At 47.2% G+C, this 16,062-nt stretch overlaps 1 protein-coding gene across 1 annotated transcript in view; it reads right to left on the bottom strand.

Annotated features, from left to right (window-relative positions):
• The window catches only part of NOL10 (nucleolar protein 10), a 58,427-nt gene that overhangs the window by 31,546 nt on the left and 10,819 nt on the right, over positions 1 to 16,062 (bottom strand). Inside the window, exons 7-13 of the mRNA XM_081101427.1 lie at positions 15,098 to 15,163; positions 13,436 to 13,496; positions 11,579 to 11,664; positions 10,498 to 10,576; positions 8,987 to 9,136; positions 6,672 to 6,738; positions 2,870 to 2,922 (exon numbers count right to left, since the gene is read on the bottom strand). Coding sequence (XP_080957553.1) covers positions 2,870 to 2,922; positions 6,672 to 6,738; positions 8,987 to 9,136; positions 10,498 to 10,576; positions 11,579 to 11,664; positions 13,436 to 13,496; positions 15,098 to 15,163 — 562 coding nt within the window. The remainder of the gene's footprint in view (positions 1 to 2,869; positions 2,923 to 6,671; positions 6,739 to 8,986; positions 9,137 to 10,497; positions 10,577 to 11,578; positions 11,665 to 13,435; positions 13,497 to 15,097; positions 15,164 to 16,062) is intronic.

The following is a 16,062-nucleotide window of genomic DNA, read 5'->3' as shown; positions in this document are numbered from 1 at the left end:
CGAGTTAAGTATTCAGAAGATGGTATCAGACAGAAAGGCAGAAATTAACAAGCTGGAGGAACATTAGGCTGTCTTCCTGCACAGCCCCAAAGGGGAAAAGGTGTCCTGCCTGCTTTATAAGATGTTCATACAAATCGCAGCCCAAGCCTCCTCTGTGCGGCATGAATCACGTCTCCAAATGCCCTGGTCCTGGAGGCCTGAAGGGAGCCCTGTGCCAGCATCAGCTCGGTAAATCTGATGAAATCTGGTGAAAATGGCAGGCGTTCAGGCCCCCGGGCTCGCCTTGCTTTGAAGGAGGATCACAGAGAGCAGCTTCCAGGCGAAGGCCGTGGCACTGAACCCCCCGCGGTGCGAGGCAGCAGGCGGAAGTGGGTCAGGAAGGAACACTCAGGACAAGTCCCAGCGCCAGGCTGAGCTGAGCACGAAGAACCTGTGCTCGCACTGTCCCCACACGCACCGTCACCCGGGAGGCGTCTCGGGACTTTTTCACAGCTTTCTGCTAATCTGAGTCAGAAAGCTGACATTAAGGTCTTGTACGATAAGCTAACACTTGTCAAGAAAGCCGTTTCCACCACCTGGCTAGCATCTGGCCCGCTCACCCAGGCTCATGAGGGTCCTTACTACTTGGGACAGAAAACCCACCCTGACAAATAGCCCCGGAGCGTCGGAAGTGAACAAGGCCCTACAGTTCTCAGATCCTGTAATGGAGACAACTAAAAATGCTCTAAGTCATTTTAAAGCCTTAGAATGCTTCTACGAATACAAATTTGTATGTAAAATCTGACTTTGCACACGTAACATTATCAACATAACTGAGAGACAGTATATCCAAATATTATAGTGCTTATACTATCAAGGGGGAAATAGTGGTTTTTCTTTTCTTATACTTTGTAACACTTGGAATAAATAGGAATATGCATACATGGTTTGCATAAACAAAAACCTCCATGTGTTCGTTCCTTTTAAAGGTCATTTTATAAAATGCAGAACGTGATACAAAAGGGAAAAGAGCTTGCTACTCCCCTTCCCTTCCTGGACTTAGGAAATGCCCTCCTCATTCACAGATGTGCCCACCCAGGAACCGGCTGTCACCTGTGGCCCTGCCTCTTCCTTACTCCCCACATCTGCTCGGTTACCAGGCCTACTTCCAACCTTAACAGTCCTCCCAATTCTACCCACACCGCTGCCACTCAGCACTCGCCGGTAAGATGGCCTCACCACAAGCGTATTCAGGGCTGTCCCCCCTACCACACACACAAAAGGGCTCCTCACCTGGTCAGCAGCCCTCCCAGTGCAGCCCTCCACCCCTTCAAGGGCTGTCCCTTCCCACGCTGGCTCCGAGCTCTGACATGGGAAAGGCTCCGCACTGAAGACATGGCTTCCGGGCAGGCGCTGAGCTCTAAGCGCAGTCAGCACTCCCGGAGGAAGACGCAGAGACCTCCCCAGGACAAATGGGTGTTCCAAGGGGCTGACCCGGGAGAAGGCTGTAACGCGGGGAGGGAAGGCCCTTCTCCTCATCTATGCAGGTTCCCCTCGATGACCACCTCCCCCTGGACACGTGCCATCTGGCAGCTCAAGGACAAGGAACCTCTGAAATTACGGCCTGCCAGTCAGACTCCTCTCTCACTGTCCCAGAGCCCCATGAGCTCAACAACCCGAACCTGAACGGGAGGCCTGGCCCAGGTAACACGGGCACCTTCCTCTTCCGAAAGGATGTTGCCATGGGAAGCCGGCTCTTGTCTAACCCGTCCTCCTGTGGCTCAGCCAAAGTCTCCTCCCACAATGCAAATCGGATCCTGCTCGATCCCCAGTGGGGTGTGTGCGGGAGACAGCCAATCAATGATTCTCTCTCATCATTGATGTTTCTATTTCTCTCGCCCTCTCCCTTCCTCTCTGAAATCAATAAAAATATGTATTTTTTAAAAGGCCCATCATAAATGTGAGGAATTTTCATAACTGGAGGCTGTTGGTGGTTCTAGAGAGCTCGCCACTCTAGTTCTGATCTTCAGCGCCCTCACTCTCCCCTTCCCAAATCTCAGAACAGGGAGATGTTTGCCGACCATAATTTAATGCCAACTTTGTACTCGGCGGCGTTCTGTTTAGATCATATTCCCCACGCTCCTTTCCTACTATAAACTAAAAGGTAAAGGTAGGGATGCCTCCAGGACAGGTAAAAGTTCTTTAAGAAACAAACAAAAGAAGGCAGGATTGCAAACTGCATGCCATCACTGCTTATGTAAATATAGTTTCTTTTATATATATATTTATTTATTTTTAAAAATATATTTATTGATTTCAGAGAGGAAGGGAGAGTGAGAGAGACAGAAACATCAATGATGAGAATCATTGATCGGCTGCCTCCTGCACGCCCCCTCCTGGGGATCAAGCCCACAAACCAGGCATGGGCCCTTGACCAGAATTGAACCCGGGACCCTTCAGTCTGCAGGCCGACGCTCTATCCACTGAACCACACCAGCCAGGGCTGCCACTTATTTTTAAAAGAAACAAACTACAGGGAGATGACCAGAAGAGGACTAGACTTTTGTTTCAGAATGTGACCTTGATCACTAATAGCTGGAAGTTTGAGATTATGAAATACCTGAAAACAGAAAAGCAAATGTAAATCTGAAGAAATCTGCTTATTTCGTGATATGAAGTAGTTTCCCATAAAAGAATGGTGACATATGGTTTGTTCCTTTTAAAAGTCATTTTATAAAATGCATTTGAATGGCTCCAGGAAGCAAAGTGAACCACGGTGTGTAATTCACACAGCTGCATGCAGACCCAAAGTCCCTCAATATGTCCAGTTTAGAAATAAAGCACCTTTACCGCTCCTATTTTTATCTGGGCTCCTATCTGTACTACTTACCGGAATGTAATAGATGCCCATCTTGGGGGTTTCGTTGGCGGTAAGAAGCATTCCTAAAAATAAACACAATGAGAAGGTCAACACGGGGGAGAAGTGTCCTCTTCGACTTGTTTTCCAATGTGAAACGTCGGAGGTGCTCAGAGCACAGTGCACACGGCACCTAGGAGTCAGGCCGTGGCTGTCCCTGGCCTCCTCGATGGGGCTCCCCAGGGTCAGGGAGCACCTGCACTGGCCGGGGAAGGAGCACTCCCCCAGGGCGCTCAGGCCCACAGTGTGCCATCATTTTTAAGGGGGCAGTTCAAGCTTCAGACACACCGATAACACGCAGTTTCAACGTGCTCTGGATTATTCATAAAAATGAGAACGTTAAGAAGAAAGGGTTCTTTCTGTCCATCAGGAACCAAAGGACCAAGGTAAAGCATTTCCCACCAAGTGTCACAGCAAAGCAGTTCCTAATGTGTGAATCCAAGTTCACACCTAACTGAACACAAAACCACTTAAGGGGAATGCTATGTACAGCTACACCTGAAAAGACCAAAACAGAATCGCATAGCTCCTACGATACAAAAATAATTAACTCTCGGGGGAATTTTGACAGATAACCAACAGGGTAGTTAATAATTTAGTCTCCTTGGGCCAGCATTTTAAGAAAGCAAAATTAAAGCAGGGACACCTTCCTGGCATCCAATGCAGGTTTCCCTGGAGCCCAGCAGCAACCTCCGAACCTCCCTCCTTGGTAAGGAGCCAGGGTGCCCGTGCCTCAGCTCTGCCCTCTGCTCTGCCACATGGAAGGGGCTGCTGCCCACAGTCCCAAAGCTGCTCCCGCCCCACAGCCCCTCTCGGCACATGCGCGTTAACACACTGGACTCGGCAGCATCTGGGAGTCACCAGCTCCGAGGTGAGGCCTGCCGTCACCCCTCTTCCACAGACTAAGAAACAAAGCTCCAACTGTGTCCTGTCCCGAGCTGGACAGCTTAGAGCTGAAATGCAAACTCAAGAGCTCTGTTTTTTAAACACTTCTAACAATCAACCAAAGTATACTTGTTTTAAAAATCCATTTGTAAAACACAGGAGAGGAATCCACAGAGCGAAGATGTTTGGATGATCACACCAATAGTCAAAATTAAATATACCAAATGTCAAGGACAATGACTTGATTCTGTTTTAGGAAGTATCTGTTGCTGCTCTCCTGTGGATACGGAAGTTGTGAAGTGACGTGACGCTGATACAGAACTGGATGTGGGCAGAGCGGAGGTCAGCGACACTCAGCACAAACCCACCTGGGACGACTCCCAAGTGGGAGCTGGCCCGGAACTGGAACCCACCTCCCCAACCAGACACCCACCATGAAAACACACAAAAGCAGCGGCGAGGCCAAGGAAAGCAGGAATGTGTGTCTAATGTAAAGCAAAACAAAAACCAGAGACATTCTCATAGCTTGTCCTCATGTGGGCGCCTTATCTGGCCCTGGAGACGGACGCTCCCTGAGGTCGTGATGCGCTACCCACGTCCCACTGGCAGCATGGCCAGGGCCTCCGGCCCCCAAGACGTGATTAAAGACGACGGCGTGGGGACGCAGAGCCATGTCACAACCAATGGAAGGCTCTTGCCGAAGAAATCCCCTCCGCCTGGCCTCCCTGGCAGCCCTGAACATTCCACAGTGAACGTTCCACGAGGACACACACCACATCTCCCCGACAAACCACAGAAAGGCTCTAATGACACAAAGAATTCAGCGCTGAAGTTTCCCACACGGAGCAGGCTCTCCCTTGGCCGTACACGGACAGCCACAAGCGGACCTCCGACCGGGAGGTCAGGCCTGAAACCAGCTGTAAATGAGAAAGACGACGGCAGGGCCGGGCAGGCAGGCCGGCCGGCAGAAATCCAGGTGATGATGGGCGAGAGAAGGGAGTGAGCCCTGTGCCAGGTGCTTCACATCCACGTGCTCAACTCTCCTCTAAGTAGGGGCACGTGATGTTACTGGGCAGGGCCCCCAGGACATTACAGAGGCCCCGAACCCCTCTTTACTCTGGGAGGGCACTGGCGGAGTGAGAGGCAACTTCGCATTTCACAGCAGAGCAGTCTCCACAGCGCTGTAAGGCAGGAGATCTGCACAACCTTGAAGCCTGAAGTAGGTCTTCCCGAGTGGAAATCTGTTCTCCCCACCAGTGGTTCTGCAACCAGTGCTTCTGACAGCACAGGACTGGGCGGGGCTCTGCCAGCCGCGAGCTCAGCAAGCACGCAGTGAAGCTGATGCGCACCCAAGTCCAAGGGCAGCACTGCCTCTCGGGCGCCCTGACCCACAGAGCCGGCTGAATGAGCAACAGAGTAGGAGCCAAGAGGAGCAGGAGGGCGGAACCATTTCTCAACATTCTGGGCAGCCTCAGTATCAGAAAACCCTTACAAAACAGTAATCATGATTCGGCTTTAATTACTCCAAAATGAGTAAGAGAGAAGATAAAGAGAGAGAAACATTTCAGCTTTTCTAACATGATTCAACTCAGAATGATTAGGCACAAAACAGAGCAGCATGGGGGAGAGGCGTGGTGAAGCGAGGGCGAGGTACGGAGCATGTGAATCAACCGCGGGACCCAGCCCAGGGAGCAGGGGTACTTGTCAGACTGTGCTTGCTATCCCATGAAATCAACTACTGGGCTAGTTTTGTGTTTGATTAACCTCTTATCAGTTATTTGACTGTAAGTCAGGGTCTCTGTCCAAAACATCACTCTTAAAATGTCTGCCTTTCAGAACAGTGAACCGTTGCAATGAAGAGCGCTGGCGGTCACCTAACAAAGCGAGCACCCTGCCAGCCAGCTGGCTCGGCGGCTGAGTGCTGACCCGGGCACTAAAGTCGCTGGCACATGCTCGCGTTGTGTGCTCGATACCTCGTGGGGGCCGTGCAGGAGGCAGCGGATGGATGTTTCTCTGTCCATCACCACTGGCCTTCCAACTTCATTCCTCCTGGGACCACCACACCGGGGACGTGGTGCCTCCCCACACCCCATGTCATACTGTATGGTATCATGTCGCAGCCTGGCCTATACTGCCCCAGCCTGGCACGGCCTACCCTACCGTACCCTGCCCTAGTCTCCTGCTCTTCTTACACGGTTCCCTCACCCGGATCACCTCGCTCCAATGCCACCGACCAAATCTCACTCATCACTCCACTCACACAGCCTCCGCCAGCCGCTGTGGCCGCAGCCCCTCCAGCAGGTCAGAGCGCTGTCTGTACACACGACAGAACTTCCTGCTTCGCCTGTGTCTCTCTATCGAAATCATCCGTGTGTCTATCCTCAGAGCACAACACCGCCTGAATGGGAACTATTCTCACTTTCTCTCAGACCCCCCCCCCCCCGTCTTCACAGATCTGCCCTGAAGGTATTGTTAGATCCTGAAATCTGCCTTGTAATTTGCGTACAACATGCCAACACCCATGGTTTCATAGCCTGCGTATTATCAGGCAACCTCGGACTTCCCAACCCCTAACCTGGATTCCCACGCACTATTACTCATCACATCGAGGAGCTGAAGAGCTCACTAACACAGCAGCTCACCTGCCACCTGCCTACGCTCTGTCACCAGTTTCTACTAACGGCGAGGCTGGCCGAGCACTGAGTCACTCAGAGGCCACTTTCTGAATCACCCACACCACTTCCTGCTCTTGACTCTTCAAGTACATACAATATCCAAGAACCGTCCTGACAAAGCCAAACCCTGTCTTCAGAAATAAAATGAGTTTAAACCAAATAAAGCACAGTTGGGATTTGTCTCACTGAACGCGCCGCGGCCACACACTGCGTACCTGAGTTGGGATAGAGGCAGACATCATTAATGTCATGCTCTGGCTCCAAGGAAGTAAAAATCTTCCCCTGAAAGAGTAAGCAAAAAGGACTCATTAAAATAGTTAAAGGAAGACAGCTTTTGGCAATCTCCTGTAAAGCAAATATACTGGAGATGTAACAACCACACACTGGTATGTGAAGAAATACAATCTTCTAATTTGAATCATAGAATTTAAGTTTTAAAAATATCTTGGAGAATTCAGTTGATCAATTTATCAAATACTTTTCATTTTTGAGACAAAGAAACTGTGGCCCAGGGGGAAAAGGTGACTTATCCAAGAAAATACATACAGTTTGAAAGATAATGTTTACACAAAAGAGTAAAGTTTAACATAAAGTTGTACATCAACTTAAAAAAATTCTCATAATCTGGGAAACACGCCCTGGTTAAACTTGGTGCTCAGGGAAACCAGGAAGGTGAGCTGGTCAGCATGGTGAAATGAGGACACTACCTCCCATACCTAAACCACAGGCTCTGGGGAGACCGACTGAGATAATGAACATGAAATAACTTGCAAAATGAAATCCTGTAAGTACATAACGTGATGGTTATTATATAGTTAAGCCTAAGACATTTTTTATTTTAAATGTGAGGGGAAATGTGCTCTTTTTTAAAAATTAAGAGAAGGGCCCTAGCCCGTTTGGTTCAGTGAAAAGACCATCAACCTACAGATTGAAGGGTCCCGGGTTGGATTCCGGTCAAGGGCACAGGCCCGAGTTATGGGCTCGATCCCCAGTGGGGGGCATGCAGGAGGCAGCCAATCAATGATTCTCTCTCATCATTGATGTTTCTGTTTCTCTCTCTCTCCCACTTCCCTCTCTCTGCTTCTCTGAAATCAATAAAAATATATTTTAAAAAATTAAGAGAAGGAAAGTAAGACAAAAAGACTGAAGAAGATGCGTATGGAAAAAGGTGATAAGAAAGATAAACAAGGAAAGCCAGTCAAGCAAAACCAAGACACCTGGGTGTTGGTCAGGACGGTGTACTTAGTCATAACAACAATGCCAAAATAAATCTTACTGTGGCAACTACAGCACCATGACTTCAAGAGCTGAGGCGACCAACTCCGCCAGCTCCCGCTGTGTTAACTCGTTAGCAGAGACTTCCATGGCAAAGGGGCGGGGAGGGGGCGGGGGGGGGGGGTAAAGTATGGGGAAGGCGGGTATTTTGTGTTCAGTGAAAAACAGCAGCCAAGTTCTAATTCAAGACAATGAAATTCACACAGCCACCTCCCTTTCTTCTCAAATTCCCACTGAAGCAGGAAGGGAAGAGGGAAGAAAAAAGGGGAAAAAGAGCTACAATAGTATGGGACAAAGAAGACGAGTTCCACGTCAGGGAAAACCTCGCCGCAGTTCAGGGCCTGGGAGGCACATCCAAACCGACATCACTCATTACCTTGCACTAGCAGGGAAGCCAGGTCAAGGGTAACTTCTATTTCCCTAATAACTTATGAATTAAAAAAAAAAAGTCTCTATTTGTAGTATTAAAAATAGGTATTGTTGTGAGTCCATTCGTTTGGATTACCAGAAAAAGAGCAGAGAAAACCCAGCTACAGCACCACAAAACTTCCCAGGAAAACCCTCCCAGCCCAAAGCCAGCCCATGCAAGCAGCTGAGGCGGTTCCCGGTGGCCATCAGGTGATTCTGCCGAGACGGAGACAAGCTGGAAGCCGTCCCCTCCCCTAGCGTCAGCCGAGGCACCGGGGCCAAGAAGCTCCTGGGGCCGGAGGGGCAGGACACCCCGGAAGGACTCTGATCTCCACCACAGATCCCAGGGGACTAGAGCGGAAGCTCAGGAAAGGTCAATACTTGGGAACCAAAACAGAAGAGAAATGGCCCAAGCAGCCCGAGATTCTGACAAGGAGCCGAGCTGTGATGGGGCTGCTGGCCCCTCTCCCCTGAGCCCAGGCAGCCCCGCGGGAAAGGCTGATGCTCGCCCTGTAGACACCACGTGAGGCCCTGGACCTTCCGCCCACTTCATCTCAAAAATGAGTTAAAAGAAGAAAAAAAAAGAGTGACACTTTAGGACTAAAGATGTTAAGTTTGTTATTAATTGAATGCAAAGAACTCTGAATTAATGTTTTCCTATTTAGTTGATGAATTAATCTTTTACTTCTCTCAAAATACTTAGGTTTTGAAATGAAAAGCAGAGGCAGATTAAAGCCAGTAATATAGGATTTTGTTACTTATTAATACTTGGAGCTTAGGGGACAGAACATCAAATACGTTGAAGAAAATATTATTTTAATAAAAATTTCAACAGAAACATACGTACTGAGTTCTTATTCCACATTTTGATGATTCGAGAGTCTGCAGACAAAATCAAATCTAAAGAATCCTGGAAATGGACCGACTTAATGGGCAGCCCGTACTGGTGATCCTTAACCAGCAGCGGCTTATCCGCACGAAGATCATACAATAAGACCTAAAGGAAAAAATAATGTGTTTAAACGTTTTATCTTAAAAAGCAACTTTTAAGTTACAAAGGTGGCTGCCATTTGTTCTATTGCCTTTTTATGAGCACAATGGACACCCTCACCCAGAGTACAAAGACCCCAGTGAGCCAGCAAAAACGCTCTGAGAAAGCTCTTCAGTTACCCTCAGAGCGCATGTTGTATGAGTTCAACCCTGAGCAGTTTTAAGCACACTAAGATTGAGAACTACTGAGCTATACTAAGAAAGGAACAAAAAGGAAGCCCAAAAGAATGTGTCATTTGGGAATTCAACAAATACTAGTATACATACTGCGGGCCTACTATGTACCAGGCATGTCACAGCGAGTGACAGAAACCAGCATGACAGACATAAAGAAGACAGTCCTGGGAGATTCTGGACAGGCGGTGGCAAGGCTATGACTGGGGGTTCGGGGCGGGAGGGGGGTCTCTTCTGAGCCCTGCCATAGAGGCAAGAAACCTGGGGCAGCTCGATCTTCATCCCAGGTGACAGGTCCTCTCCAGACCATGAGGGCAGAGGCAGTATAAGTCTGGAAGCAGGGTCTCAGACCTGTTCTGGGGGGAGAGCAAACTGACAAATGTATGGGCTCTGCCAGGAAGGGAGGGAGATAGGGAGGGAGGCAGGGAGGGAAGGGGAGGGGAGGGGAGGTGAAAGGGAGGGAGGGAGGGAGAGAAGGAAAGATGGATTGAAACCCCTGCAGCCATTCCACTCGTGCTGAGCTGTGCCCCGATCGCCCGTGCAGGGGATCTGTAAATAGTGCTAGGTGAGAGACAGATGCCTGGGACAAACACATTTTGGAAATATGCAGTCAATACATTTCTTGTCTGCAGGAATTCGCAGAGCCTTCCATGTATATTTAAATGCACTATGAATTCCCAAGAGTGGGAATCTGACAGATTCCAAACTGTTCACCGCAGAATTCTGTCCCAGGACACTCTGGGAAAAATAGTTCTAAGCCACAGTCAAGAGAACATACCCTCCTGTAGTCCCGCTCCAGAGCCTCCCAGACCACACACTGAGCTCAGAACCAGAGTGTCTCAAGGTGCTGGAAGAACACAGCATCTGGGGGCGCTTCCACTCTGGCCAAAACGTACAGGGAGGGGCAAAGCAGGTCTACAGTCGTCCGTATGGAAAGAATACAATAAATACTAATAAGAGAATAAAATGTGCTTCGTGCACTCACACTGTAAACCTCCTCTGCCCCGCCCCCCGCCCCGCCCAGCAATGCTTCACTTTCTGTCCCCACAGTGAAGAGGTTATGTGGCTGTTTCCCACGACACATACGTGCATCTGGAACACTACAGTGTGAGTTTCCAGCGTAAACACACTTACCTGCCCTGTGGATGTTCCAACTGCCATGGTCAAGGCACCGTTAAATTTCAAAGCAGAGATGGTCGGTAAACTGTTCACCCTGAAAGGCAAAGCATTTCTGTTCCCTGTGGGCACCGGCAAACCTTCTTCTAAGAAACAAACTGATTCTTAATCTTCCCTTCAATTCTAATGGGAAATCACTGTCTCCCCTTCTTTTTAAAAGGCAACTGTATCCAAACTTTCCTAATCAAAATAAAAAATAAGTCTACATATAAATGTAACCAACCTTTAAAAACCGGTAGGTAGGTTATCTTCAAGAATTGTAAGAAATATTCTCAAAGCAGCTACCAACAACAACAAAAACTTCTGAAAATATGAAACCAGGTAACAAGACTCCGTCTGACGTCTCTCACCTTAACTAAGCCAGGATGAGGCATTACAGAAGCATCCCCTTCTTTCTTAAGAGGAAACATTTTACACTCAGCATGGATATGCCCACTTCCCTTTTTGAAGTTAGCTGTGCCAAGCTAAAACAGAAGACTAGGGAGCAGGGGGCCTGGGATTGTGAAAGTCCAGGAATGATGAGTGGTTATGGCCATGAACCTGGAACAGGCTTCCCCCTCAGCAGCCCAGAGCTTCAGCACCAGAGCCGCGCTGTGTGGAAAGGTGCTGGACGACAGGTCAGAGCCAACAGCAGCCCTCCTCTCACGCCTCCTGCTGCGTCCTTCCACCAGGACCTGCAGGCCAGGCCGGGACTGCCAGCATCCTCATGTCTCTAACGCCACCTAGAGCCTCAGCCCCAAACTATAATGAGCATCATCGGAAACTTGCCTCCTCAGCCTTGGGACACCCTTCTGCTTCACTGCAGCGGGGGACTCCTGGTTCTATCGCTAGACGCTCCCTTCTAAAGTACTCCAGGGAGGAACGCCATCTGGCTTACCCGCTCAGTGAGCTTTCACAGGAGAGGGTTTTTACACAATCACAGAAACTACAACCTCAGACATAAGTCTAAAGAGGTTCCTCCTTTAGCAATGGACCTTAATTTAGTATTGATACATCGGAAGCAGATGAATATTTAAACTACAAGTTCACATCTACTTACTCCGAATCTGCTGTGACACTACTTAACGCACAGTCCAACAGGCCAACTCTGCTTCGAACCCGTGGGTCCCAGCACTCCACTCGACCCTAAACAAAGAGAAACCAGCAACTTCAAACAATAGCTGCTACTGGAAAATTTTTAGATAAATACCAAAAAAAGCCTTAATGATAAAACATATAAACATACACAAAGATCAAAAAATTATTTACAGTATTAACCATCTTATAAGCAAGACCTCAAATGTGCACATCAAATCCCAAGCCCCACAAGCAAGAAATCTCAGGAAGCCCAGCCTTTGCGCTGGGGGTCTGCTCCCCTCACCAGGTCTCAGGGCTGGGCTGGTGGAAGAGGAGCCTCAATATATAACTCCTTTTTAAATATATATATATATATATATTTTTATTGATTTCAGAGAGGAAGGGAGAGGGATACAGAGAGGGAAACATCAATGATGAGAATCACTGATTGGCTGCCTCCTGCACGCACCCTACTGAGGGGGATTGAGCCAGCAACCAAGGCACGTGCCCTTGCATGGAATCGAACCACGGAATAGAACCTGGGACCCTTCAGTCCGCAGGCAGAGGCTCTACCCACTGAGCCAAACCAGCTAGGGCCATACTCCTCTTTCGGAGCATTTTCCTGTTATCTAGCCTATATTGCTCTGTAAGGACTCTATCTAAAAATGATTTTTTTTACAAAAACTATTTTAAAACTTCCCCTTGGTAATCTCAGGAAAAGTAATTACCAAGAGAATGCTTCATTGGCCTGATTAGGCATAACAGTATCATAACACATTCAATATAGTTTTATATATTTCCATTAAATCAACATCATGTGTCCCATTTCAAATCCTCATCTCCTAACATAAAAATAACTTGAGTAAAGGCCTAACTTTCATCCACATGGGATTGATTTAATAAACAAATAATGGAACTCTGCCCATACGTTTACAAAAACTAGTTTTGTTTTTTAAGTGATTACAGGTATCAAGGTATAAAAATGCACATTTATGTACCCTCACGTTAAAAAAAAAGCAAGTGGAGAGCCATGATTTCTTTTTTGTAAAATCCTAAAAAAAAGTGATACTAATACATATGCACACCTGCACATACACAGAAAAACCCAAAGGGCTAACAGTGCAAACTATTCACTCGTCAGCTCTCGGTGTGCAGTCTGGCGGCTGACAGGCACAGAGGACACTTCTAAGTAATATATGTCTGACATACTTCCTCTTTACTTTTCTACGAGAATTTTACATTGTAATTAGAAATGTAAATCTAGAAAAACTCCTGACAAGCATGAGGACACTGGTTCAGAGGCACTGCTGTTGGAAAGGCACGTGCTGTGGATTTATTGGATGCTACTGTCCAGGACATGCCAACCACAATCCCATCTGCCTTTACGGCAACAATGTCTGCATCAAGGATGCTTCCCGGGTTCTCACCAGCACCGTTATGAAGCTGGCGAGGTGAGGATTATTACCTCCATTTCACCATGAGGAAACGGCCCCAGGAAAAGCAACTAATGAAACTAGCAAGCAGCAGAGAGCGGGGCTCCATGACTCAGTGCTTCCTGTTAAGAACAAGAATGGCGGCCACACTGCTCCCCAGAAGCGAGGCTCCAGCAGTGACCCCCATCCAGCTCCAGAAGGGCAGGGTCAGAGCGCACCTCGTCAGCCGCAGAGCGGGGCAGTCGGCAGCAGCTGTAACAGCTTTCCATACGAAGAGCAAGCCAGTGGCTTGTGGCTTCGTTAGCACCCGGCTCCTAGGAGCCAAGCAACTCTGTCTTTAAACGCAATTTCGTTCATTATCAAACGTAAAACAAACACTTTTACACAATCAAGCCAGTTATGCTCACCTCTACTGTTCCTGTGGCGAACAAGCCGTGCACTGAATTTATGTCACAAACGTTATTCTCCCTAGAACAGTAAAGCAATAGGGAGATCATATTAGTGTCCCCCCAGGGCAGTGATCGGCAAACTGCGGCTTGTGAGCCACATGGGGCTCTTTGGCCCCTTGAGTGTGGCTCTTCCACAAAATACCGACTTCTGCACATGGGCCACGAAGTTTCAATTGCACTGCACGTGTGTGCCTGCACATGCTTTTTTGTAGAAGAGCCACACTCAAGGGGCCAAAGAGCCACATGTGGCTCGCGAGCCGCAGTTTGCCAACCACTGCCCCAGGGGGAGGGACACCCAATAAACTTCAATCCACAGTCAACCGAGTACTATGGAGAAAGAAGACATGCGATTCTCACTGATCTACTTGTGAAAACACCAGGCACGAAGGGTAAGTGCCCGGAGCACAGCAGCCAGTGTCTGACCTTAGGGTGACACTCTGTCACCCAGGGGATGAGACAGGAGAGAACTTCCTCCTGAAACACTAGTCCACAGCCATGAGAATAAACGTGCGTTCCACTTTCTCAATACATTTTCTCCCCAGGCAGAAACACAGGCTGTGGCTGTGCCGACCTGAGACCTGACTGTTTAAGCTGGGAATCCTGCTCTAAGCCTCATTTTCCTCGTCCGTGGAATGAAGACGTCACTACCTCATTGAGCTGTTGTGATGATTAAATGGAAACACTAGAAAATGTTCAACACAGTGTCTAGAGTTTACAAGACACTCAATAATAATGGCTGTTATTATAAATAGAAAACTGTGCAGCTAAAGAGCAGATAACTTGTTATTCAACAATGCATCATAAAGTTACTATCATATTTTAAATAAGAGGATTTCAAGTCAATTGAAAAGAAATAGTGCGAATGTACTTGGTTTTACCACATGTTCTTTCAACTTTAAAAAGCCTTTCAGAGCAATAAGGAAAACCCAACAAGCTCTTTATATACATAGATGAGGAGTAATTCAGCTTCCATCCCACTAGCTGTGTGACTCTTCTTACTCTCTCTGAGCCTCAGCTGCCCTATCTGTAAAATGCAGCTAATAATAGCTCCTACCATAAAAATCTGTTATAAGTTTAAAATGAGTTGATATATATAAAATACTGAATAATGCCTGGCACAGAAAGCCCTTTTACTATTATTGTTGTTATTATTCAACATTATTATTATTATGATGACAGATTCAGATTCATTCCTCAAAGGACTTCTCTAAATAAAACAAAAGTTTAGACAATAATGTATAAAAGGAAAATGAAAAAAACCTTAACTTTCTGCTAACAACAACATAAAAGATAATAATTTTTAAATGTTATAATTTTTAAATGTTAATTCACAATTTCTTCACAAGAAAACATATCACAAAACAAAATCAAGAAGGGAAATTTAAAAAACACTACAAAAAATAATAAACTGAATTTTTTAGTGAGTTTTAAAACTTTCAAGTCTATTTTTTAAAAATTTCAAGAAATCACCAGATCTTTTAGTGAATTTTTTGTTTAAGAAAAACTTAATGCTACTCTTCAATTAAATTGCCCAGAGTATTGCTTGATAAGAATTTGAGCGTCTGGCTCCATCTCCTGGCCCAAATAAACACTGCAGGTTTCTTAAAACAAAATACTCACGCAGCATCAGTTTGTAGAGGATTTAGGTACCGTCCTTGTTCTAGGTTTAACCTATAAACTTCAGAGCTGCAAATATATAAAATTAAAAATATGGTAAACTAAAAAACAATAAAAAATATGGCAAGCTACTATAAACTTTTCTTCAAATAAATATAATTTTTTAGAAATATATATATATATTTATATAAAGGGGTAGGCAAAAGTAGGTTTACAGTTGTGAGTTCATGAAAATTTATTCTTGCATTTATTACTAGAGTCCTGGTGCATGAATTCGTGCATGGGGGGCGTCCAGTCCACCTGTGGGGGCTGGGGGAGACCATGGGAGGTCGGCTGTCCCCACCCCCGACTGGGGTGGGGGGGTGATCAGGGGGCTGGGCAGGCTTGGGGGAGGGGCCGCAGGAGGTTAGCCAGCCTCCTGGTCATTCTGGTCACTTGGCTTTTATATATATAGATTATATTCTTTTCCATACAAACATCTGTAAACCTGCTTTTGTCCACCCCTGTGTGTGTGTGTGTGTGTGTGTATGTGTATCCCTCATAAGGCATCGCTTCCTTTTGTAAAATACAAAAGTGTACTCTAAACCTAAAAAAGAATCAGCTTGTGTGTAATTTGTTCAAGCATATGTGATTTAAATCACCCATGTGTCAAGGAAATATTATGAAGTCATTAGGTAGACTATTATTTACAACTAGAGGCCCGGTGCATGAAATTCGTGCGGGGGGGGGGGGGTCCCTCAGCCCGACCTGCACCCTCTCCAATCCGGGAGCCCTCAGGGGATGTCCTACTGACGGCTTGGGCCCACTCCCCGTGGTTCTCTGCTCTCTGTGGGGCCTGCCTGCTCCACACCACAGCGATGGCCAAGCAGGCCCTGCTGGGTGCTGCCTGCAGGCGCACTTGCCTGCGGGGCTCACATTGCCAGGGTGACGCTGCCAGCATCCTGCCCCGGCCGCTATGGGCACCGCCT

The sequence above is a fragment of the Myotis nattereri genome, assembly GCF_964212035.1.
Source record: "Myotis nattereri genome assembly, chromosome: 10".
Taxonomy (NCBI): Eukaryota; Metazoa; Chordata; class Mammalia; order Chiroptera; family Vespertilionidae; genus Myotis; species Myotis nattereri.
The sequence above is the reverse complement of the archived record's forward strand: the minus strand, read 5'-3'. Positions and strand labels throughout refer to the sequence as shown.